Raw genomic sequence first — 27689 nt, 5'->3', positions numbered from 1 at the left:
AACTGCTGTTCTCCAATTTCCCCAGAAGATCCACTTGGCCTTGCAACAAAGTTAGAGCAGAAAAGACACACTCTAACATATGCACTCAGAACAACAACGGACTAATCACTTTGGACAGTTATTAATACCTGTGGGGTAAAATTACAAATTAAATGAAAAAACACCATTTCTTAGTTGGCTGAATAAGGATACACTTGATATTTTCTATGCCATATGACATTAATAAAAACAGTAAGTCACTTACTAGTAAGCCTTCTAGCCTATTTCAATTTGATTTTACACTGGAAATTCAATACTGAATAGTTCTATTCTTTCTGGGTTTTACCTTCAATTGTGCAAGATTACTTCATGAACACCACTTTTAGAACTGCAGTCCAATGACTACATCAGGTGTTGACATTCCTACTATCATCCTCATGTGAAAGGACATTATTACAAAGTTAAATTTGGAAAAAAGTCACAAAAATTAGAGATTCATTATCTCTAGGTGCTTTCAGTTCAGTAAATACTATATCTTAAAATGAAGACGTTGCAGGACATTAACTGCATCTGTAACACGGATGAACATTTTCAGTCTTGTGAAAAGCAAAAGAATCAAGTAACTGTTGCTCAAAGAAAAGAGAGAACATGCCTTACTGCACATGCAGAAAGAGTAATTGTCCTGGTTTCAGCTGAAGATCAAATAAAGTCACAATTTTCAGTCAGGAAAAAAAAAATTATTGTAGACCATTATTGGAACCAGGAACTGGGCTCCATGTTTCTGTATAATTATTCACAAATAGAAAGGCAGTAACACTGATATTTTTTAAACTGCCATATGTGATTAAATGCTCTTTCAAAACAGCCAGCAGAGAGCAAACAATGCCTTTATATAAGTCTATTAACCAAATGCTGAAAATATCCACAGGTCAATGCCATATCCAAAGTCAGCTAAAGCCCAACTATAAACATAGCTTAGTTTTGCATTCCGGACACAAGACAACAGATGCGAGTCATACTGAAAACCTGGTGTTTAGCCTCAGTCCATAAGTACGCCATTCTCAGCCCCTCGTATTTTATGACCAATCAAGATTCCTTTTAGCAGCTCGAAATCACTCAGAATTCTTTCACTGACAATGAAAGCAAGCTGACGGGTGCTGTAACTTTTGCCTTTTACTGCTGAAGAAAATGAGTTTGCACAACCGACCTATTATTCTTCATCACTTTATTAATAATTTAATTTTTGTGACATACTGCAGGCTAGTTCACTTAGCATTCCTTCTGTGCAAGTGGTCCTCTCATCTTCGTGACGGCAAAAAGAGGTAGGTGTTGGGCATTACTAATCTGATTCTCAAAGCATTCATCAATCTTGGAGAGATTTTTAATGGATGAGCGTTCTAAAGGTCTGAAGAAAATCAGATCTGAAGACATTAATGGATTAGCTGTTTCTTCAAAATTTACATATACAACAATGGCATAAAAGGCCAACATCACATTTCTCTGTGCAAATCTGTGCCAAACCACCACATCAAAAAGGGCATTAGACAAGAAATACCCTCCTAATATTAGAAACTCCTTGGCATAGCTGACAGAGTTGTATAAAATACTAACAGACTCCAAAAAGACTAAGTTTTATATGTAGTTTCACATCAAAATATCAGCACTATCTGCAATCCAATCATTTTTTTGAGAGGAACTCCTCAGTCTGTCTCTGTCTCCTTTAATTCCCCATTGACCCTTCTGAAGCAACTCTGTCTCACAACATACAAACAGGACAGAACCTAAAAGCTCTTTATAATATGCATAAGTTTTACAAGTATCCATAAAAGTCAAAGAATCCTAGGTTCAGATGCCTTAGAACATTTTCGGAAACAATCTTTGATGCATGAGACTGAGCAGACTGACTTCTGAAGTTTTAAAGCATCTCATTGAATCATCAGTCAGTTCTGAAACCCTCTGAATGCACTCTTAAATACCCAGTTTCAGGCTGTCTGGAATTAATCCTTACCACTAATTGTATCCTAACCTGTTCACACCCAACATGCTTTTACCAAGGGCTGGAGATCATGCAGAAGAAACTGAATCGCTCCTACATTAGAGTCTTCCTGTTTCAATGTTAGAGACCAAAAAGACAACACATTTACCTCTTAAGTACAAAGGTCACCTCCCAAGTGCATTCTGCTGCAGTAACTTCCTGAAGTAACTTATTCTCTGGTACATGAATGCAAATATGAATTACCACATCCAGAATAACACTTAAGTAAATATTCAATAAATGTGTTTTTAAAAGTAATTAGGAAAATTACTAAATTGAAGTCCAGGATTCAAATTACATCCGCAGCAAAAAAAAATCACTGATACCTTCAAACTAAGCATAAAGCATAATTTATTATAAGCTGTTTTCATCTAAAACTCAGTGTCCCTTATACGATCTTGTTTGTGATTAAAATATAGCAACTAACATTAATTTCAGTATTTCCAGCCACATAAAATATCTTTATAAGGCTAATCTAAAATTCTTCGATCTGTTTACATTTGATTTCTGTATCTAAGACCTAAAGAATCTTCAGAAAAATCTGACACTACACACTGTCCTGTTAACACTCTGTTTTTAATATGATTTCCTTATAAAATTTGTTTACAGTTGCTAAAATAACTATTTTACATGCATAAGAATTACACAAGTGGACTGTCATAGTAAGTTACAGGAGGAGACGGACTAGTAGATTTTCTTTCCTACAGAAGACTTATTTTCCTCAAACAATATTCCAACTTGGTGATAGGAAATCCTGCAGATTGCATGTGTTCATTTAAAGGGTTTAAAATATAAAGCTACACTGCCATAGTGGGGCATACTTTAAAATTTTTAAGTCATTTTAATTAGCTGTTCTGCCTGCAAAACTAGTAAAAATGAAAAAACAGCCAAATGATTCATTCAGATTCATTCACTCCTATCTGATGCTTGCTGTACTGCCTAACAATTTGAGGTTGGACCCATGACAGGGTCTCTGTAGTTTCCAGCTGAATCTTAATCCATTCCACCACAGCATTTACTTTGCTCAAGCAGCCTTATAGTTAGATCAGCGTACCTTCAGAGTTCAGCGTAATAAGCGTGACATTGTTCCCAATGCTTTGGCTTCCTAATTGTCCACTGTTGGAAACTGAGTCACTGGCCTCAGAGCCACTCTCTCCATCTTCATTGTGACTGTCATCGTGCCCTGGAACTTTCACCACTATGGTGTTCTGCCTACGTCCAGGAACAGCGCTATGGAAAAGAAAAGTACATAACTTTGGGAAAACACAATCCTTGATCAGGAATAGCATCATAAGGGAATTCAAAACACTAATTGACTAAATTAAATGCATTATAAAAGCATACTCCTTCACACAAACCTACTCCTGTTTGTAATTCAGAGCTATCCAGCAAAATAAAATGGAAGGAAAATAGCAAAAGAAATAAAAAATTTTAGATGCACGCTTTCTAAATTTGCATCAACGGAAAAGTCTAGGCCCAGTGTACAAAACAGAAAATAGCTAAATAATTTATAAGACCGTGTTATAAAACAGTGTTATTTACGAACGTTTTCTACCCAGAATCTCCAATTCCACTTAATTTAAAATTTGCTTTAGATAGTACAAATTCTAACAAGCCTTCCTGGGCTGCTGCACATTTCTTCTTCAGTTGGTTAAATACAGGATCTTGGCATGTTCCCAAGTGACTGTGCATCCGTGTAAAAGATATGTAGCTACGGGCACTCTTTCTTTCAACCATCAGCTGTCAGCTAACATTGAACTAATCCCAGATCCTCCAAGATGTTCTCTCCCCATCGAGAGTGAAGCATTGCTCTGTACCTTTACTGCTGATAGAAGGTTTCCCTAGGCAGAACTGTCAGCCTAATAAAATACTCAAGTACTGGTTCAACATTTCTTCCCCCCCGCCATTACCTAGAACATTCTTCATTTTGCACTTCAAATTGCTGCACAGACTGATATTGATCAGTCAAAGGAAGGAATGAAGGGGAAGGATTCCCGTAACTGCTACTAACTTGCTAAGGATATTTTCCAGAGAATCCGCTGCTCTGCTCAATGGCTCTTCCTGCCCAACCATCTTGGCTACAATTGAATTCTGCCGGTCGTTGTTCAGTATTACTGTGGTCTGAGGGACAACACTACAAGACAAAAATCAGAGAGGAAAATGGAATGTAAAGAAGCAAACCTTATAAATAATACATTAACACAGTCTTATGGTTTAAACAGTCTACTTGAAAACAGAGACTGCCTCTAAGTATTGCTCTTTCTCCCAGCATCGTGGTTATGTATCAAATGCTAAAGCTGGTAATCCATCGAATTTGACATGTACCATTTCAAGTACTCATTTTTTTTTCAGAGGATAGATGGCTTCATTGGAATCATATAAAAGTCCACGACCCCTGGCAAAGCGATAAAGAATTCATCAATTCAAGATACACAGGAGGAAGTCTGTAAATCACAGCTCCAGAGAGCCACCAAATTGTTGTTTTGAAAAGTCTGAGAGTGAGCATTTTCAGAGATACTATGGCCAACTTACATGGTAGTGCACCATTTTTAGTAGGATAACTCCCATGGGAAAAAAAATTAAAAGTATTTATTGCAAAATTGGATGATGAGCTTAGTTAAAAAGCATGTAGTGTCTTCCAGGGCTGGGGGCTTGTGGAGGGCAGGGAGATTAGAGTGGTACTAGGGGCATCAGAGCAGAACAGGGACAGACTGTGACTTTAAATAATGACAAGACTAAACTATTTCTTGTGTGCATTTAACATACAAAAAAAAAAAATCCAAACCAAACAACAGAAAAGCATTTAGTGTGTGAGAAACCAGAAAGCCTCCTCTGTCCCTTGTGATGACAATGTAGAAGGAAGTAAGTAGAGAAGCACTGCATAGAAAAATGCACTATAATACAAAAGTAAATATGAAGTAAATTGTCTCCAGCATGCAGCTTATCATTTAATTTGGTTTCAGAGATTATTAACATTATTCCCACACCATTACTCAATATTCTAAGGCATGGTTTTGATATTTAAGACTATTTCCACTGTGCTCATGGTAAACTTAAGGAGAGAACTTAGAAAAAAATTTGTGTTTTAGTGACAGAGAAGGCTTTCTTCATTCTCTTTGCTTCCCACAGTGAATAGTCCACTATTGTTTTTACTGGTCCAACATCTCAAACGTGACTGATAGTCATTTATTTTTCCTAACTGTGTTCCTTGGCTAATTGTTGAAACACAGATTAAACAAATCTGATGACAGCAGCTCTGTTTATTTCAGCTGTAACAGAGCGCCTGCTTGCTTGAATATTCATGTGTCTACATAAGACTTTAAGCGCTACAATATCCATCATTAAGACCTAAAGAAAAGATAAGAAACTGTCATAAGAGTTAACAACAAATGGATCTCATCTTTGGCACAGATAAAATGCTTGACCACAGGTTGTTTTGGATACAGAAAGCCCCAGGCCTAATGCCCTGCCTCCCTCTTACAGTAACTGCATCTGTTGCTAGCAGCAAATGGGATTCCTCATGGACTGCCAATGATCTGTTGGAGTGCAAACCTTGAGAAGCTCTGGAAGATGTTTGTCTAATCAGACAAGTACAGCCTGTACTATAGCTTTCCATGTGTATGTGAAGTTCGAACTGTGTTAGGCAACAAATGGGGGTTTTCAGTTGGTTTATTTTAGTTGCTATCAAGAGCATAAGGGTTTATGATGTTTTCATAGTCAGCTTTTCAAAATTTTCTCCATTATCAAGGGGAAAAAAACTCTCATTTTTTATTTAAAAAAAAAAGGTAATTTCTGTGTATTTTCTCAATGCCAGCACTAAACATTAAAAAAAAGGCCACACCAAATACTTGATAAAATACTGACACGTGGCAATGCTGGCAGTGGCCCCAGTTTAGCAGCAATACGTGTTCTCGTTACATGTCCGAAATTGTCCAAATATCTACAGTTGAAGTTTTTACAGGCCAGGATAAAATGTTCAAGAATTTTAAACTTCCTTTTAGATTTCCTGTTCTTTATCACCATCTTTCTTGCAATCACTTCTGAATGCCTGTTTAAAATGTCACTTACCAAAGCTTATTTTTAATGAACACTCTGAATAATTAATTTCAGCTGTAGAGATAAATGCAATAAAATTACACTTATAAAGTCCTTAGGATTTTTCACATATTTAGGTTATATTTGAAAAAGAGTCTTAGCACTAAAAATTGGCATAAAATAAGAAAGAAGTTGGGGGTTTTCCACCCCAGGCCCCCTTTTTTTAAGGAATATTCATTTTTAAGGAAGACAATCTAGAGATTGAGCTGGATGGCATACAGCTAATTTAAGCAAATTTAGAATAAGGAAATACTTTTATACAACCCAGCAGCACAGATTTATCCCCTCTTCAATGCATCAATGTATGTTCAAGCTTGCTTACTTCAATGCATAAACTTTTTCTTTTCTTTTTTTTTCCAAATTTATCCCTAAACAAACACCGATGGAAACACTGGCTCCACTAGGAATTAACTTTTCCCCGTTAGCAGAGTGGATTATTGACAGGAAAAAGCCACTTTCACAGTTGTTTTGGGAGGAGCCACTAACTAAACATACCATTTTACTGACATGTATTTTCCTGGCTATACAGCACAAAGGGAAAAACAGACACCACACACACAAGGAAAACCTCTGTAACAAGCCACAACTACCACCAAATTGTCCATCGATTGTTTTACATTTGGAAATGAGCTGTTATCAAGTTGTAAGGACTCAAAGAATCTATAAAGCAGTTTGGAGAGAAAACAAGTCACACAGCACAGTGGTAGAGAACAGCTAAAATTTATTTATTCCAGCTTTGGAAGTGTTCAACACAGCACAACAAATCTACAATGACCAATTAACCTTTCTCTGTGATTAACCTGCCTGAGCAGGAGCTCTAGTTTGAAAATAACTGAATGAAGTTTCTTGTCTATTACCAGGAATCGTCAGTGTTGGGTAAAAGATTATTTCTGTGTTCTGTATCTACCAACAGAAAGACTCCAGTAAAATTCACTCAATTCTTTTTCAGTCTTAAAGGAGAAGGCATTTATGTTTCATGCTTAAGTCCTGAAGAACGATGCTTTCAAAAGCAGCCTGCATGAGGAGGATGAGGTCACCTTTCCATTCAAAACATCATAAATGTTAACCAAGAAACTACAATTCTGGTCCATGTTCTACATGGAACAAAAATGGCTACAGAATTTGCTGACAAATTCTGACAATGAGGCATGAGGCCGAAATTTTTCAGAGCTAATGCTGTGATACTTGAGCAGTTACTTATCTGGAAGAAAAAGAAAATAACAATTGGGACCAATACAAAAAGGCATCATTACGATTGAAAAAGGAGAGTTTCACAGGATTATCTTAGACTGCAGTTTGTCCACAGGAGAAACAGATATCCACAAGAGTCCCTGCAGATATGGGAATGTGCTTCCCATTAACTTTCCTGTGAGATGTTCTACTCTCTGTTTTCAGATTTATGTATTTATTTTATAGAGACAACAATAAGAAATCTGCTCAATATACATGAAAATAAACAAGGAATTCTATGTAAAGTCAAAATACTGGGCCAACCTGACAAAATCCATCAGAAGAAATCGTTAAAACTTATTACAGCCTAGTGCATCCTCATACTCGATTATTCTAATTTCTTTTTTCAGTCTGTACATCTGGTATGGAAGATGAATCAACTTTAATGATTACTTATGTACTAAAATACAGAGAACAAAAGTCATGCAGAAGGAGGAAAGCTTCTGATATTCACTCAGATCCCAAATGAAGCAATTCTTTCTATGAGTGCTGCCAGTACTATACTCATGGAGAAGATGGAAATAAAGCATTAAGAAGGGTCAGGGGGAGCGCTTCAGAAACCCAGTGTTGTTGCAAAGGCTTCAGTACTTTCCATTTGTGTTCACGTATTCCTTTCCCCATAAGCATTAGAACTTGGAGAGACTGGTTCTGCAATTTGCCTATTCTTGGACACAACTTAGTAAAAAATGTAAAATGCATGCATCCTACAGATATTACTATATTTGGGGATTTTTTTTTAAATGCAGTTGACCAAATAAGCTGTTAAATTACAGGTGAAAGTATTTCTAAAAAAAATAAGCATACCAGATAATGATTTTCAAGCATGCGTATTTAGCCTCTGCTTTTTTTTTTTTTTTTTTAATAAAAAAGGATGTTCTATATTTTTCATAAGAAAATTGCTGCCAAAGGTAATTTTCAGTATGGAAAACGTGTGAGTCATAGATATGATCATTAGTCTTAACTGTTGTTTTTTCATTGCCAATAACCTGACAATCACACAGAATGCAGCCAATGAAATAAAAGAACTTTTGGCAATACGAGAACCATCATCTCCTCCTCTTCCTAAATGAGGTTTTCATTTAGAAAGGGAGAAAAATAAAGCAAAAAGAACTAACTGACATTTCTATCTTCCACAAGGTACTATATCAAAAGCATTTCTCCAAATGGATGAAAATTAGTCGTGGAAAAACTCGGACTGAAATTCTCAGACAAGAAATGATTCTTCTTGTTTTCCTAGACACACCTATATAGACCAGTTAATGGAATATTTATAACAGTGCTCAACCAGTTAAAGAAAAGAAAGAAGAGAGTCCTCTGTTTAGACCATTTCTGAGCCTCCTTTGCACATGTGAACATCTGCAAATAAGTGAATAAGAGCTCGGAGACAGAGCTCAGCTTAGAGCCATTCAGCTAGCCACAGCCACATGAACTCCTGTTTCCTGTCTGTATAATACTTTGTGGTCACTGCAACACCCACACAGCGTGCGCTGCTTATCTGGAAGGCAGGGCTCCTGAGGATACCATTCTCATCTTCCTCTGGCATACGTACGAGAAGGAGATGTAGAGAGATCAGGAAGGCAGGAGTTGGAGTTACTGCTGGCAGACTGCTTGTACTGAAGTTGTCCAGCCAAACACAGCCTTAAGGAAAGCAAGTCTGGGAAACAGACCTTGAACTCTAGTATTTTCCAGTTTACTGCTGGAGACTAACCTGAAGACTTAAATGTATAGCTCATGCGTGTATGTGGGCTCTGGAAGAATATTACAATTAGCCCTACCATGAAGAAAATTTAAATGTTTTTCAAATTATACAGAAAAATACCATTTTAGAAATGGTCATTTCCTTACTTTTTTTCTTTTTTATCTTTCACTAACACTTGTGTTCATCTGTAAGAATAGCCACTCTTTGGATCTTTTCATCACTATTTAGGAAGATAATGTTGAAATGCTCCTTCCTCTTGATGACCACCTGCTTCCTTCGCCTTCTGCACATACAGTTAAGATTCCCTATCCAAATAGGAATGAGAAAAACAACATGAATTTACACTATGGTATACATGAGCAAAACCACAAACTGGCAAAGCATACACAAAAATACACTGGATTTATGCCAAAAAAAAAAAAAAAAAAGAATGTAGCTCCTCATCTCCCAGGAGAGCGCAAACTTGTCAACAACCAAACCATTCCCCAAGGATGAAGACCACAGGGACACCTGCTGTAGCATAGAGAGCTGTATGGGAACTTGAACAGTTGAAGTTCTAATGTCCCTAAACTGTGCATTTGCCTAGTCACAGCCAATTGCCAGAAAAGCAGCAGTGTTATCCATCATTTTCAGTAAGAGTTCAGTCATCAAAAATTATCTTTGGATTCTTTGCATCTGGAACATCACATAAGAGCAGACTTTATAAAGACAGCACTAATGACTAGGTCCTGTAAAAAGACAAGCCAAAGTACACCAGCCATCACTGGAGAGAGATTCATGGGTCTGAAAACTGAGAAAGCTGTAATCAATTTATAATAAAGATAAAGCAAATGCAGCATTTATTAAAACATACTGTTAACAGTTTAAGAAAATTCAACCTCAAATTTTCAGCTCAAATAAGTAAAAGCCAGACATTTTCCAAGTTACAAAATACATCTTTAGAGTGTTTATTGAACTCAGCCTTACCTACAGAAAGAGCCTCTGAATCAGCTGACAATGAGACATATGAATTACTAGCTTTAAAAGCAATTTTATCAACCAGTTTTAAAAGATGTTAAAATCTGTTGTGGATTATTCTGCTCTGAGAAAAGCTGGAGACACCTGTACAATCAAAATGTAACCATTCATAAATTACAACACCCATTTCCAGCTCATTCTCCAGCTAACCAACAGCCAGATAATGCTACAAGTGACCCAAAGAACCTACCACTTAAAAAGTCCAGTTTGTTACTTGTTACTTCAGGGATTTTACAACACCTGTATGGGTACACAAGCAACTTCATAACCTGGTTTGTGGTTTTTGGTTTTTTTTAAAACAAAACAATTTCTCTTATTTTGAACACAACTGAAACTCCGTAAAAATTAAATGCACAGTGAAACACCATCTCCAAAGAATTTTTTGGCCTAAGCAGATACACAAAAGCAGCAAAAACCAGTACACTCAGGCCATGTGCACGCAACATAAATAGAACTGAAAAATACTACAACAGAAATAGCATTAATTATTAGCCTGCTACTTTTGCTTATGGACAAGGACAGGTAATAACTTAATTCTTTAAAGATAAATGTACTCACAAAAATACAACAGCAAAGATTTCCCTTTTTCAGACAGTATCGGAAGAAATGTAGAGTTGCTACCCTTCTTCGAGTCTTAAATTCTTGAACTAGGTAAGTAGTCGTACTGCAGCCTACTGGAGATTGTATTAAAAGTGAAATGAGAAAGGTTGATCTATAAAGGAAGGACAGTCATTTTCCATAACAAAGTATGTAGGCTTGACTGACCTTGAACACAGTTACTATGAATGAAATGATCTACTGCAGTCTTTAAACTGAAACAGAAATTGCTGTACGTTTAGAAAACACTGTATGAAACAAAAGTAAAGACTTTGAACCCTTTATTATACATTAGCCACTTCTAGAGTTATTTTCCAAATTTTTTTACAAATTCTGATATCTAATATCAGCCTAAGTCTGACTTATGTGGTACTAGAAGTTTGGGGGTGAAGGAAGCAGCATTATAAACTAGCTTTTGAGATACCAGTTACAGTAACGGAAACCTTGATTGTCACCAGATAAACTGCAAATAAATACAACCTTAGGTTTCTGCAAACAGAACTCAAACACACAGCTCTTACAGAGCTGGTTTGTAAATAATTTCCATCATGTATCTCTATTTTTCTTGCTTTGCATAATGACCCGACCAGTTATGTACACCCGCCACCACACACACTTTTTTATAGAAAGGCCAAGGATGCTGCTACTCTGAGAGCTGATACTGAATCTTTAATTTCTATATAGCCTGAAGAGATGTTAAAGAAACATCACTCTTCACTTTTTACAAAGAATACAATTTTTAAAGTTATTAGGAGCAGATTTCCTGTCTCATACTCCACCCTTCAATATTGAACAAAGAGATTGAGGTAAAGATATGCAAAAATGTACAGTTCCACAAAAAGGAAAAATTCTGTTTGGAAAGACATTCAAATTCCAAACAGTGTGTTTTTTACGTTTGGAAATGTATCAGTTAAATAGCATCTGCTGCCAAATAAAGCAGATGGAAGACTGGCTCTTTGCCATCTTACCAACCTTGCCGAGACCTTGCTAGATGTTAGGCTGTTTCATTCTTTTGAACCTCTAAATCCATCCATAGCTCTTTTGCACCTTGCTTAAAGTAAAACTAGGACTCTCCAAAACCACTGTAGATTATTCCTTTTTAAACTATACTACTGTGTATTATTTTCCGTAAGTAGCAAGACCAGTTGTTTTCACAACTTTGCAAAATAGTATCACTGGTACTTTAATCTGGTGTAAACTGGTATGAAAATTATTTTGAAAACACAACGTAAATTGCTGTCATTTCCAAAGGAAGATGAAAACTTGCTCCCTTTAATCACAAATTGATTAGTCGCTCTCCTCTTCATTCATTTGTTGTGTTGTACTTGCAGAATTAAATACCCCAACTTACAGGAGAAGTTTTCAGGGAGTGCTCTTACTGCTGGATTTTCAAACTCCCAAGCATCTCCAGAGACTGTAACATTAAAAATATTTAAGTTCTTAAATCTGGAATCAAAATTAATATATAAGGCTTTTCTGCCCCCTTCTGTTTATTACATGCTTGATAAATTACTTCTTAAAATACATAGTATGTAACATACGCTTCCACAACGCAGTGCACTGCTTCAAATATATTGACTTTTAGAATTCTTAGAATTTCAGTAGATTTACAATCCTAATAATAATTTTCAACCATTTCACAACATTCATGAGGTAAAAACTGTCCACTTTCATTAACACAATAATCCTTTTCAACTGTTTATTTAGGCAAAAGGAAAAGCATGAGCCGTATGAAGGCATTTGTCCTGAACCAAATTTCAAGTCATGCACCCTTTACATTTATTTCTTGAATGCAACAGCTGACTACGCTCATGGAACCATACAATTAAAGTAAATGTTTTGCTTCCCCCAGAGTTCATCTAATATGATCTTATGAGATTTGGCAAGGGGGTAGGTGAACCCACATTTTAATACTACTATAATTGGTTTTAAACGTTCTTAGACACTAATTGCACTAGTAAGTGTCCCCCTAATCTGTGTATAAAACTCAAAGCCTTTCTGATCCCCATGTACGCCTCCCTCTCCTTCTCAGATACCCTTACAATTAAAGGATGTTGATTTCTAAAACGTCTTGGCACAAGGGGCAAATTCTGTGCACATTCAGTTCTCTCATTTCTTAGCCTACGATTGTGAATAGCAATATATTGCACAACAAGGGACTTCACACAACTGCATCTCTGGTCTTGGTGCCATAACGTTCACATAAGGTTTTTCTTTACAAAATGAAAATAAAAGGATTCACTAAGGTCTCAGAGGCAGAACAAAGTTCCTGTGTATTAGCTAAGTGGGAATAAACTGTTTACCCACGTGTGGTTCAGAGCAAGCACAAATTACGTCCGATGCTTTAAACCTCCTACTTTAAAAGGATTTCACATTTGCCATGGGCTAAGAGCAACAACCAGGAAAACTGTATGATTACCTGGCAAATAGTAAGATACTAAGCCTTGTAACACATCTACAAGACTGAAACCTTTATCTAAAACTTGAAAGAAGTTTATTACTTTATTTTCAATGTATATTGCTGAAGATCTTAGCTAGCATATTTAAGAATTCTAAATGGTATCTTCCCAAAGGATTATTTCTAGTGTTTTAAGCCTCACAGGCACATTTTAAACACTACCAGCACAATTAAAGAGATCTGAGCCACACATTTTTCATCCATTTTCTCAGACACAAGTTATCAGCTGCTACTTGCTAGGCTCTCATTTGAATCATTGGACTAATATAAACAATATTTCATCAGAAAACATTAACGTAAGAAAAATTGGACTTGGGAGAATGAAGCAACACAGTTCAAATCTTGGTCAGTTTCAAAAGTTTTATAAAGTTCCATCCCATACATGCGTGAATTACTGAACTCTCCAAAACACAGATGAAATGTTGGTATTAAATTGTTATTTTAATTCCATAACTGACCTTGCACTCTAAACCTAAATTCTATCTGGAAGTTATACATTGTTTCTGAATTTATCAAATCCCAACAACAAATTACTAAACACTTGGCTCCTCAATATCTTAGTGCAACAATAATGGAATGTGAAATTCCAATGAGAACACTGCTGTACAAGCTTCTTAAATCCAAGATGCCATTTCTCCTTAGTCCTGCGTGAATTTTAACTCCCAATAGCAAAGGGAGTAAATGTAAAATCTTACAAACTGATGGTTTGTAATAAAAAAATCTTCGCTTGCTGATGGTCTGTAGCAAAAACTCCAGACAGACAACGAACAAGGCAAGCTTCATTTCAAAATATCTAAGTCTCCAGCATAAACGTTCAAACGAAGAATTACCATTTTTTGCAGCACTGCTGCTGTAGATCTTACAGGATACAGCAAATAACAATAAAAATCAGAGTCGTGAGAGTTCTTAAACTATTTTCAATATCAGGTTGAAATGATCCTAAACATAAAAAAATCACAGAAGTACACTTAATTCATAGCAGGCACTTCTACATGAAATGCATGTTTCAATGCAGGTAAAATAAAAAGATGTAAATTGGTATTCTTACTGCTATCTCAAGATGTTGAGGCTGACAAGTTCTTGTGACAAATTAGGAGACTTTGGAAAGCACTGTCATGTTTTTCAGGGAATCGAAGATGTCAAGTTTTCTTTTTTTCATACTGCAGCCAAAGAACTAACATTGCAGCCCTGGATGAAGAAAGAAGGGCTGACATCTAATCAAAGAATTCCTTTATTTTATTAGTTCCGTTTCATAAACTGAATTTTTGAATGCAAGACAGGACTGTATGTTTCAGATAAACATGTCTACTACACCTCAAGAAGGTATTTAGTATTTTTCATCTATCCACTTATATATTTCAAGCCACAACAATTCTTCAAGACTAAAATACTGCTCATCACTTGCTGGCATTATAAGGTGATAGTAGCTAACTTCCTTCACTTAAGAAGGCCATACAAATCATACTTCACATCTTCAACTTGAAAACCAGAGTGAGTGTGTGTGTTTATACACAAACATATGTGTAATAAACCCCTTTATCACCTGCTTTGCAGTAAGGATTTTAAAAAAAAAAAACAAAAACACAAAAAAACAAACACTAATTGCACTAGTAAATGTCCCCCTAATCTGTGTATAAAACTCAAAGCCTTTTTGATCCCCATGTACGCCTTCCTCTCCTTCTCAGATACCCTTACAATTAAAGGATGTTGATTTCTAAAATGTCTTGGCACAAGGAGCAAATTCGGTGCACATTCAGTTCTCTCATTTTCTTAGCGAGGTAGTAGAACTGAAAACAGAGGCCCCAAAAGGCATGAAAAGTATCAGCATTGTGGACCAATCAATGCATTTATGAATGGCAGTTCAAATTCTGGCTCCCTTAGTCAAACTTCCACTCTACCAGAAATATTTTATCAAAATGTCAAGGTTTTGCTTATATTTATGTGCTCTTAAAAATCTTGAAAATCTGAACAAAAATTTTAAATTTATAAAAAGATGTAAAATCCTCTAAACTCACAAAGTTTTAATTATCATCTTTACATTTTGTTAATATTGACTTTGTTCCCCAATTTTGAGTGTACCCAAGATGAACATGGTGAAAATAGATCACAGACAATTGTGCCATTTTCCTTCAACCCCTTCCATGCCCAGACATAAACAGACTGGAGTCGCATGAAAGAGCTATTCACACGAAGGCAGCACAATCAACCTCAATTCTTCATGAAACAAACCCATTAATTTTAAACAGAACTCTTATTGGCTGAAGGTACAGATGTGACACTTGAACTGGTAATTTAAAGTAAATGTTTGCACACAGTATCATTGACTGATGACAGAAAGTGACAGGGAAAGGTTGTTAATTTATTGATACCCCAGGGGCCAGTCCAAAACAATGACAAAAGTTCATCTGTGTTTTTTGTCAGGCACTCCCAGACTTGAAGGTTTGCACTAAAGACACTGCTGGATGAGGCCCCAGAAACAGGCTCTAACATAAGATATACTGAGGGATAAACAAACCTGGCTTGCTTATAAAAAGCGACAAGAATTTCTGAAAACCCGATGAACTCCAAAGCGTCTCCAAATAAAACCTTTATAATACATTCCGATTAACACCCCAAATCACTGACTGTATTTTCAAGACATCATCTGTAATGCTTCACTCCCTCTCACCCCCCAAAACATGGTTTAATTTTACATTTTTTGCTGAGCTGCCTGCTGGGTTGTCTTGAGGACTGAATCTGCTTCCAAGGAAATATTTTTTCAGGCCTAGAGTTCAGTGCATGAGATCAGGCTCACAGCAGGCAGAGTAATGTACCTGCAACTTGAAAATAAACCATACACCATACATCTTTCAGGATACTATATTCCTCAATACATGCTTTGTTTCAAACTGGCTACCTAATAAAAAAAAAAATCTTCCTGCAAATTGAGGGTCTTCAGACCTGAAGAGGGTGTATGTCCAGGAAGGGACAGTTAGCTCTTAACTTCAGTTCAAGACAGCAACAATCCCAAAGGTTTACAATGTTGATTTATTTGTCATTGAGTTTAAAAAAAAAAGGAAAGAAAAAATAGCCATAAATTAAACTTGGATAGTGGTTTACACCACCTACTGAGTTATAGTATCAACTGCAGCAAATGTGGGAAAGAGGTTAACTATATACACCAGAGACTCAAGAGCCACTATTTAGCGATAAGAACAGAAGAATTACTATTCTTTTTAAAAGCCTGTATTAAAGTAGTAGGATAGTTTATTATAAACTATAAAAATCCTTACGATAAAGACGCAACAAAAATGAAAAAGCTGTTCAATACCTGATAATATGAAATTAGCTTGGTCAAGGGGTTCGTAACGCCAAGTAAAAAAAAAAATATATATAAATAATAGAATTCTAGCTATTTTGTTTTTTATACCAATGCCTTGATTAAATTTATTGAGGTTTGTTTGGGTTTTTTTCCTAAGGACTTTATGCAAGAGCAACAATAATTTCGCTAAATCTAAAAGAACAGTCACCCTACAATTCTTTCCACCCCATATCCCCCTGCTTCACAACTTCATTTAAAATCATCTCAGTTTTCAATTTTGTATTATTTGACTACAAAACCACTTGTAAACAAAGAAACAATCACACACCAGAAACACAGATCTGGAACTTGGGAAATCGGGATCCAAAAGGCCTGCAACTGGCACACTGCAAAGTGGATGAACAAATCCTGTTTTCCAAAACCTGTTACACGCTGTTGATTAAACTTAATGGTAAAACAAACATATTAATGATCTACACCTACAAAAATAAAGCAAGTTTGTACATTCCATCTGGTACACAACTGCATCAGGCCTTCTCTTCCGCTTGTAAAAAAACTTGTTTTGTATCTTAATACAAGATAAGACAAATGCTGTTTTCTAAAATTAGCTGATTGAACCTACCATCAAATTAATGGCAGATAAGACTATCTGAAGCACCTCCACTTTAATAAGCTGATGTCCAACCCCCTACGAAGTCTTGTTCAAGGACACCGTATTAGGTCTTTGCACAGTAACTGAGTTCGTTAAACTCTGCAATTCCATTTAACTCTCCAGTTCCCATTAAACAAAAATATATGCAATTCTATCTCTACACTTAGCTATCAGTATCCTTAATCGGTTAGCCACATATGCATATGGTAAAGAACCAGATGGATGTGGTCTGTATTTCAACTTTACTATACCAAAGGCTCAAGGAAAATATCTGAACAAAAGCAAAACCTCCATTTACCTATGAATTTCCATATTTCATCAGAAGCATTTTTATCAACTATGAAGAAAATGCCAATTTTAAATTTATATCTTCTCCAAAATTAATACATTTTAAAAACTGCTCTCAATTACATCTACTTACCCAATAAAAATTTCCAAAATAACAGGGCAGAATTGTATAATGTAGTATTTGCAGAAAATACACATAAAAACAAATGATGGAGGGTTCTGTGAACCCAAAACAAATTCCTATGTTATCTGAAGCAATCAACCTTAACCATTTATACTGGGCTTACCCACTCAGAAAGATGATTAATAGAAGGACATTGACAAAAACAACACCGTTTCTGGACTGAAATCTTTCAAATTAAATATCCTCTTCAAAACATGGATACACTATTTTAGTCGCACTGTCACACTGTGTGTTCATCAATTTATAAATCTGGGCACATGCTAAATTTCAAACTTATCATTTGAGGCTGCCATACTGACAGGCCATCAGGCATTGCACCAATTCTCCTATCCAAGAAACTTTCAGCAGCTACTGGAATTTTTGACCAGCATGGTACCTCATAAAGAAAAGAAATTAGAGGTTTTTAATAGCCATACTGGCAGGAAATGTTGCAGACAGAGGAAGAAAGACAATCACTTCCTGGATGGAAAAGAAGGGCTATACTAACGCTGCATGAAGCCGGACAAAGCTCAGAACACCAGGACAATAGACGTACTCCCATTAACAATTTATTATTTTGCTACTGTTCTTGGGTCTTTTCAAGCTCCATGTAGTTCAATGTAACTCTATGCAATCTAAGGATTTTTGCCATCCGTTCTACTACTTCTGAAACCTTCTGACAGCCTTTCTTCCAAGAAAGACATTTTAGAAACTCCATTAATGCTACATCTTTGTAGGTAATCCTCACATCTACGTATTTTTAAGCAGCAGCTACTAAACATTGAGAAAATACTTTCTAAAAATAATATCTTTTTTTTCCACCCTCAAAGAAAATGAGATTTAACATCATGCTGTTTCTCCAATCTCAGCTAATACTTTGCACTTTTATGACCAAATCTGACAAAAAGAAAGAAGTCTGAGAGATATTACACACCTGTTAAAATCTGAGGCTGGGGTAAGGGCAAACCCAAATGCTACACCCCACTAACAGAAAGTCAGTAAGGTTTCGTTCATTACTCCAGCAGTCACATAGGCTACTATCACGGGAAGAGCACGGAAGATTTCAAAATCCCACAGCAGGGAGCGTCATGGACCATACAGCAAACACGAGGCTTGTCCAGTGGAAAGGTAGAGAACATAGGACAAAAACCTATACAAAACTATGCTTGTTTAGTTCTGCTTTTCGTGTGATGGTTTATTGAAATACAATAGCTACAAGTCTTTTCATACTGTTTATGGGCTATTGCTGTTTCCCCCAAAACAGTTTACATCTCAAATTCAGAATGACTTCCTTTCAAAAGAAGTTTTCTCCTGTTAGTTTTTGCTGTAGCTTAAACTTAGTATTTGGACAGTTAGTAACAGTACAGTTAGCCTATTGTTCCTCTGTATCTCAACTGTTCATACAAATTATTCATTACAGACCACCACGGACCCTTTATTCTCTTCCTTATCTGCACTGCAATTAGCTAGTATATAACCAAGTACCGTAACAGTGGATCAGAGTAAGCAATATCAACAAAAGGATTGAGAACACAATCCAGCTTTCATGAAGATGTACTTGTGCAAAATATCAAGAGCAGTAGACAGTATTGTAATTTCTGAATTCAATGTTTCGCAGTTTTCCAAGACACATCAGCAAGCCTTCAAAAATCACATATCCAGAAAAGGATGTTGGAAGATTTCCACACATGTCATTCCTCGTGTGTTTAATAAAGAGACAGAAAGCAGAATAAGACTCTAAAATGCACTGCATTTCTGCCCTGAAAGCTAATAACGTGGGGTGGTTCCTGATTTATTGCAACTCTCCTTGAAAACTTCTGCTTCATTCCCCTAGTAAGAATTTTTAAAACTTGGAAACAACAGTTTGGCACAAAAAAGGTATGAATTATCCCAATAAATCAATGTGTTAAATTTACTAGAAAAGACAACTTATCATTGAACGTAAATCTCACAACTGTTACAAAGTCAGAATCCTGCCTCCCTAATGCAGCTATATGGACAGATTGCACTCTATCACTCCATCCTATAAGCAGCCAGTGTACAGTGCTGCACACAGCATAAAATTCCACATAGTCGACAAGGCAGGCCATAGTGCATAGCTGTGAATTCACCTGGTATTTTGTCACTACCCAATTGCACCATAAGATGACACAGAAGAAAGCTCCTCTGTCCAAGTTGTCCTTGTTTTCATCACATGATGACCTAGGCATATTTCAAGCTGAGAAGTCTAGGAAATTAATTTTAAAAGCGCTAGCACAAAGCAATCAAACTGTGTGGATTTATCATGCACAGTTCATACACTTTACTGTGTGCACTGCTGTAAAACACATTTTGATTATGTTAAATATGCACCAAACTAATGCAAGTAACTAAATTACCAGAAAAAATGTAAACAAAATTCACTATAGAGTAGAAGAGAAAAGATCACAAATCCTAAGGTACTTATCAAAAAAAGAATGAGAGTCTGCTTTACTGGCAGTGTAGCACCACCTGGTTGCTAACTAGTTTTCGTTTTGCTAACTACAATGTTTTTGTTAGAGTGGCAAACCTGGTATTACTGTAGTGGCAGAAGGAGAAGGAGGTTGAAGAATCTCATTCAGATGCAGAATCTGAAAATCACTATCCAACATACTAACCCTTGTTGTCAGCTCTCCACTGCCACCTGCAATGTAAGGGGAAGAGGGAACAATACAGATACAACAGAACAGCCCATGCAGGCTTTCACTGGAAATAATGAACAAGTGATAAAGCTTTTTATGAATGAGACACAGAATTCAGTGAAAAATTCTATCACTGTAACATTGAAGTGTTACTAATGCCAAGTTAAACACATACACCCCTAACTATTTTCTTTTGAGTCATATAGGCCACAGACTGCTAAAAGAACAAAAAGCCCTCAGTGCTTTATTGGCCAGACACATCTGATAATGTGCAACTTCATACCAACACTAACAAATGAGAATCTTACAGTCTTCAGGATGTCTGTCTAAATTATGTTCAGACTGTCTGAGAAGCTGTCATCATAAATTTGTACAGCCAAAACAAAAAGATTAAACACCAAGCTCACCATTAACACACAGGACAGATTTCTGATGGTTACAGAGATTAAAAAAAAAAATAACCTCAGGTCTGACAAACCCCATAAGAAACTCAAAACAGTACAATTTACAGAGGAAAGCATTCACTGAACATGAATTAATAAGATTCCCAAAGGGGCCATGTATTTCTGAAAATGTTTTTGAAGGCTTTTGTGCACAAACCACAGTAAGAAGTTCAGCTTATGCACAAGAACTTGAAGATCTCTAATATAATGACCAAAAAAATTAGTAACAGATTTAAAGAAGGTACCTTGAGAAATAACTATTGATAAAAAGTATCTAGCGAAAACAGTGGTGTAATATTCTAGTTACTTGCTCTATGATCCAAGATATTTCATGTACTTTATTTCTTTTTATACAGAAATTAGCCATAATTGATCTTTTCAATGTATGACTGGGAAGTTTTCACAGCATAAGTAAAAGCAGACACAGAACCTAGAAAAGGGAAAAGGAGGGTGTCCAATGGTCAGGATGTTCATCACCAGCACAAGAACAAAGACCAATAAAGGAATTCTTTACAAACATTGTATTTGGACACCTAAAAAGGAAAGTTGTTTTGGAAAAGTTGGAGGATATCAACTGTTCCTAACTGGACAGATGACTCTTACAGCAAAAGGAGCAGAGAGTACTCAAATTTACACTGAAAATAAAAAAAAAAAAAGAAAGACATTCAAACTTTTAAAAGGGAGATCAAGAAACACATTGGGTTCTGTATCATTTTAAATTTTTAAATGCAAATGACCTATCTTTTACACAGCTTAGATTACATTCATGTCATGTTTTAACCCCACCCAGCAACTAAGCACCACACAGCTGCTCACTCACTCCTCCCCCCAGCCAGTGGGATAGGGAGGAGAATTGGGGGGGGGGGGGGGGGAAGTAAAACTTGTGGGTTGAGATAGTTTAATAGGACAGCAAGTGAAGAGAAAATAATAATAATGATATATAATAATAATAAAGAATATACAAAATAAGTAATGCAAAACACAATTGCTCTCCACTCACTGACTGATGCCCAGCCAGTTCACAAGCCACTGTGCCCCTGGCCAACTCCACCAGTTTATATACTGGGCATGACATCATATGGTATGGAATATCCCTCTGGCCAGTTTGGGTCAGCTGTCCTGGCCATGCCTCCTCCCAGCTTCTCACTGGCAGGGCAGGAAAGTAAGCACTACTTAACAACAATTAAAACATCAGTGTGTTATCACCATTATTCTCATACTGAATCCAAAACACAGCACTGTAGCAGCTACTGGGAAGAAAACTACCTCTATCCCAGCTGAAACCAGGACAATTCATCAGAAGTAATCACACTTAATGAACAATTGCAAGGTAACAGTCTGCATTGTGCAACAGGTACAGCTACTTGAGCAGAGTTCATCCCTCATGTAAAAATCTCCAACTCTGAACCCTTATGATCCTAAGGTTATACTGCATCATGTTTCACAAATGCATGAACTGAAAGATATCATAATAAAATGCGACTATGACCTTGAGGGTTTTTTTAACTTAAAATACCTATTAAAAAAATAGCAATACTGAAAGTAAAAAAAGCAATTATACAGCAGGGAGCAAGCAGTGGCCTAGTAGAAAAAGGGTAATGTTTGTGGTGAAGTTTATTTTTTCTCTCCTTACCTCACATGGATGAGTCCCACAACATAAAACAAAGAACTAAGCTTTTTCTATAGAGTTCTACAGTAGTGCACCTGAAACACTGCACCAAGTATAACATACCAAAAATATATTCAAAATAATTTTCAGATACTGAGAAAGTTCAGAGAGAGTGATGAAAAAGATCAGAACATGGGAAAACAGACTGACGAAAGATGAATTAAGTTAGTATATCTTTACTAGAATGGTATGACATGAGAAAGTTGCCAGTACACCTTTGTAATGGAGAATAAAAAGTAATTATTTAGAGAAGTATTAAACTTCTAGCTATACAAATATGAATGAGGAGGGAAAAGTTGTTAGACAAAAGAGTCTTTTGATAAGCATATTTCTCTTGCTGGAATCACCTCCACGGCAAAATGACAGATACTTAGATCAAGACTTAGATATTTAAAACCATGCTAGTCTTGATATTAGATCAAGACTTAGATATTTAAAACCATGCTAGGCAACTCATACATAAAAGGTACTGCAGGTCAAATCTGCTCTTTCATCAAAGTGGATTACATTATTTAACAGATTTTCCATCTCCAACTTCTAACCCCAAAATAAGCACAGATATTATTCTAGCAAATGTCTTTAGAAAACAAGCACATAAAACAAACTCCATTGTATTTCTGGTGAATAAAAGTAAAATGAGAAGCCATTAGACTGATGATGAACTCATTAACTCAAAACAGTCACATAAATAAAAGTAAAGCAAGTCTAAAAAAACTGTCTAAAATAGCTGATGAGACTTTTCCAGAGGATGGATGAATCAGCCTGGTTTAAGTCAAAATGAAATGTGGAAATAGTTGCGAACTGTCCATGAAGCAGCGTCTCATTCTCAGTAACATCAGGAAACTAGTACAAAAATTACCTTCACGATAAATTAATTCTGCATTCATAAACAGGATACCAAGCTCTTGACAGCTATACAGAAAGCTGCAGAGCTTGATGCCAAAGAAATGGATTTACGTTATTTTAAAAAGCACATTGATGAGTAATCTGTTCTTTTCTTACCATCGTACTTTATTGCATGTCTGCGTAGCGCCAAGTGGAGAACCTGCCACCATGGGGACCTGGATGGGGCTATGCTGTTTGTTCATGACAAGATCCAACTTCTCTTCCAATGATTTACAGGTAGCCTCTAGAGCCAGCAACTTTGCCTCAATGCTATCCAACCGCAGGCATATTGTCTGATTAATGGAATACAGGAATGACTAGAAAGGGGAGAATGCAAAAGAAAGCGATTTTAAAGACTTGCGCATTTATCTTTAGCAACATAGACATAAGGAAGCTCCAGATAAATGTGACTGGAAAACAATTCTAAAGGAAATAGCAGTTGTGCCTAGTGACAAAAATCAGCCACATACAAAACTGATGACATCCAGGAGCATTTTAGCATTCTCAAATTCTTCCAGATATTTATTTAGAAGCCAAAAGCATCTGAGCCAAACACATTTTCACCTAAGCACTTTGTTAGTATGATTTCATACACCACAAAATCATTTAAAATGACATGCCAAAGCTTCTCATTCAATACATGTAAAAACAAAAAGATTATAAATCTATGAACACATCCTCCTGGATGAAGTTAAATAAGATTTTTTGCTGCCCAAACAGATAAATTCAGATGATTACAGTGGAAATTATATCAACACAAATAACCTCAGAGACAATTAATGCCGCTCACTTAAGATTTCTCCTGAACAGCAAATCAAGAAAAGCAAATAAATAAAACCTGTTTTCCTAAGCTTTCCCCCCCCACCAAAAGAAAGCATATTCTACTTGGTTTCTCTTGGGAAAAATAGGCTATTAAAGGGTAATGTTACACACATTCTCCTTTGCAAACAGCAACTATGCCATCTTGTGGCTCTTCATTACAATTTACACACCTAATCAAGCTGGTTGCTGCTCCCCCGGAAGCTTCAGTTTCTATGACCATTTCAAAAATACAGAATTACATATTAAAACATGCGTGGCAGTAAAATGCTCCTCATATACTTATGCTCCAAGATGAAAAAACAAACAACAAACCTAAAACATGCTAGTGAGAAGAGCAGAGGAATTTCTGCAAGTACAGAAAAGCCTGTGCTACCAAGCCTCAACCAAATATGGTTTAACTATTAGGAGAGTGTTGTTAGCTTAAAATAATAATTTAAAACATGCTGAAAGTATCTACATATTGTAATACAAATACAGGCCCAAGTTTATCTTTTAGGTTAACTTTATTTACTTTAGCAAAAAGTGTACCAATAGTGATGTTTGAGTCACTGGAATTAATTATGACGACATTTTATAATGCACATAAAATCCTTGCTACTGATTTTACACTGGAAAATTAGCCAATCATCCAGATTTCAAAATTTATGAACAAAAAAACGTACAGACATTTACAAGAAGGCTATGAATAATTCCAGTATTACGTATAAATGGTTTATTTTATATTCTTTTCTTATAATATATTTCCCTAAGAAAGCTAACTTAATTGGTATTACAAATAAAAACAGAAAAAGGCATTATCATAACCTTAATAGAGGGATCCTGGCAGTTAATTTCTATACGCTGACGTTTCAGAGCAGGTTCTACATCATCATCTGTCACTTCATGATTCTCCAACACAACTGCAAAGAAAAAAAAAGCATTGTCATAGTTTATAATACAAGAGGACAAGGCTCAAATTAAAAATACATTAAATGGATAAAACAAAAAAAATGTAAAAGGCATTTAATTAACATATTGTATATATTCTTTTACACTTACTTCGGTTTTCTCTTAAATATATGACAATATTGTACTGCTTCTCAAAAAACATTTATCCAAATCTAAAACTGTTTCACGTGCACTGAGGATGTAACACTCGGGCACTACCTTGGATTTTTTTATCAGGAACTTACCACAAGGTAGCAGAGTTGCCACATTAGCTGTTCTGCTTCGACAGATTCTACAAGCTTCTGAACCCTCATGTTTATACAAAATCATAAGAAGTACTAATGAAGTCCTGTACAAAGAAAGGAGTACACCCACTTCTCAGTGTACTAGTGGGTTATTTTTCCCCAGTAGAGATGAACACAGTGCTGCAGGCTTTCCACAATCAATACTTAGATATGCAGACCTACAGATTCTAAGAGCCTTTCACCTAAAGGTAAACATTTCGAAGAAAATAGTAACAAAAAAGAACTAAGTTTAGAACTGGGAGGCCTGGATGGTAAAACCAAGAGGTAGAGCCCTAAACAGCCTCATGGTCAGAGCATAACCTGAGATTGCATGACCAGGTTCGAGTTGCTTTACCAAACTGAGCAAAGGAAGAGTAAAGGTTGACCATACCACAGCTGACAGTCCTGAACACCAAGTTACCCGCTAGGCTAGGGCAGGCATGTCCCAGCTCCTCCTCCAACTCTTCGGGAACATTTCTGAAGTGACTTTTTCATTTTGCATCAGAAAAAAAGGGGGTTTTGAGATGCGTTTCTGTTTTCCAGAACTGTAGTTACTGCTCTTTCATACATGTTCTTTACTTACATGTAGCGGCAGTAGAGGATCCATACCTAAAGCTGATCTCAATGCATTTTCGCTTAGTAGGTCAACTTCTAACCCAAGGATATCACAATATTTGCTTTCAGAAGTGTTTTTCAATTTTACTGTAATTTTGTTATACATACAAAGAATTTTAATAACGTATGAGAGAAACTATTTTACAAGTAAAACAACAATTCATAATAGATGGGTGATAGTTCTCATTTCAGGGAAAGTCTAAAACATCTATTTGGTCTGGAGAAAAACAAAAGATTGCAGGAGGCCGTACTTCATCCAAAGTTTTCGGCACTTGTGTACCCCTGCACAAAAAAAGCCCCAGGCAATAAAGCCTTAAAAAGAAAAGTAAAATTAAAAAAAAAACCAACCCTGATTTCTAAAGGGTATTGAAGATATATAAGTTAAGCTATTGAAAACGTAGTATGTAGTCTTAAAAAGTGCCTGTCAGAAAAAAAATCTGCAGACTGCTTTATATTTTTAAGAAAATCACAACAGTGATTCCCACCTTGTTAATGGGCAATACTATAAACGATCTTTCTCATGCCATCAGTACCATCTGCACCATACCTGGGTTATCTGGAGTCAAGTCTTCAACAGCAATCTGAACAACATCTGCCAAATCCTGTTCTGACATCATTCAGAACCAGGCAGCAATATCCCGTCAGACACCACTGCAGGTCCCCAAATAAGTAATTTTACAAGTCATGCAATCCTGAAAAACAGCAGTAAGAAGAGCATTAATACAGATACACTTCATAAATCAATACTGCATTTATTTTTTCATTCTTCCTCTATAGAGGGAGATGCAGTTCCTAACAGGAGTGGCCAACCTTCAAAGTGATCATCCAATGGTATCAACTGCTACTTCATTCAGTAGCCTCGCTGAAGAGCCAAGGGCTGAACTACCTGCATCCCCTCTACGAGTAATCTTTCTATACTAGGACAGAGACAAGAGCTCAAGCTTTCTTTGCTGATCCACCTTTCTGCATTTTCCCAATGGATAAAGAGAAGATTTAGATTCAGAGATTTGGCAGCTCATCAGTATAAAATACAGAATAAAATGTTGTCTTTTAAATTGATTTTTTTGTTTTAGAAGTTTTAAGAGCATACAAGACCATTCCTAAATTGCAGAGTTTTAATTTACAAACTCTTACTTAGCTCTAGAAAGTGATCACACTTTAGTATTTAGTCTGGATGCCACAAAAGCATATGAAGCTCTCCAGCCACACTAGACTTGCAATTGCTGCATTCTGTACAGATCTATATGCACAAAAGATCCTTACACATAGGAATTTTAACAGGATTCTAAAATCTCCATAAACATCCAGTAAGAGCAGGGAGCTTCCTCGCAGCTAATTACAACTAGACTTGAAGAAAACTTGACTTTTTTCCTTGGCTATTGAACTTGCCGGGTTTTTCTACAGCTCAGTTCTGATGAAACTATTTTCAGAACATGGTCCTGATTCTAAAGCCAAAATATTTCTCAGCCCTGCTCCCTTGGAATTCTCTGTCAAGGTTATTTATTAGTGTTTTAAGAGAAACCTTCAGCCTGCAAAATTGAATTAAAATCACTGGAATCATTCATATCTGTGCTTTCCCACAGTCTACAAAAGGATGGACAATGAATACCAAAAGATCAGCCAATTTCTTCCTTTTTAACCTGAAGCAAAAAACCACTAGAGAGATAATTTGAGGTTTACCAATGGAAATGGTAATTCAGCCCTCAGCACTGACACTGAATCACATCCAACTACACATAAAGATTTTCCTCTTTCCCTCTTCCATTTGAGCACAAGAAAGCCATTAAGCCAGACAGGTGGAGTACAAATTTTTTAAGAGAGCAACACAACCTACAGAAGAATTTTGGGACTGGCCTGAGCAACCACAGCG

At 36.3% G+C, this 27689-nt stretch overlaps 1 protein-coding gene across 4 annotated transcripts in view; it reads right to left on the bottom strand.

The window, feature by feature from the left end:
- Positions 1-26516, bottom strand: part of BANP (BTG3 associated nuclear protein) — a gene marked incomplete at its 3' end in the record, with an annotated part of 137274 nt that extends 110758 nt beyond the window's left edge. For 2 of the 4 annotated variants that reach the window (XM_082005557.1, XM_082005558.1), the window contains exons 1-5: positions 26367-26516; positions 24798-24892; positions 23289-23488; positions 4026-4148; positions 3069-3244 (exon numbers count right to left, since the gene is read on the bottom strand). In XM_082005557.1, the coding sequence (XP_081861683.1) occupies positions 3069-3244; positions 4026-4148; positions 23289-23488; positions 24798-24892; positions 26367-26436 (664 nt within the window). In that variant the 5' untranslated portion in view covers positions 26437-26516. Of the gene's footprint in view, positions 1-3068; positions 3245-4025; positions 4149-23288; positions 23489-24797; positions 24893-25165; positions 25220-26366 lie in introns of those variants that run through there. The other 2 variants (XM_082005556.1, XM_082005559.1) reach the window with 2 other exon arrangements.
- Positions 26517-27689: the final 1173 nt, after the last annotated feature.

This window comes from Phaethon aethereus (genome assembly GCF_964289735.1).
Source record: "Phaethon aethereus genome assembly, chromosome: 13".
NCBI classification, from domain to species: domain Eukaryota; kingdom Metazoa; phylum Chordata; class Aves; order Phaethontiformes; family Phaethontidae; genus Phaethon; species Phaethon aethereus.
Note: the sequence above shows the minus strand (reverse complement) of the source record. Positions and strands in the feature narration are given on the sequence as shown.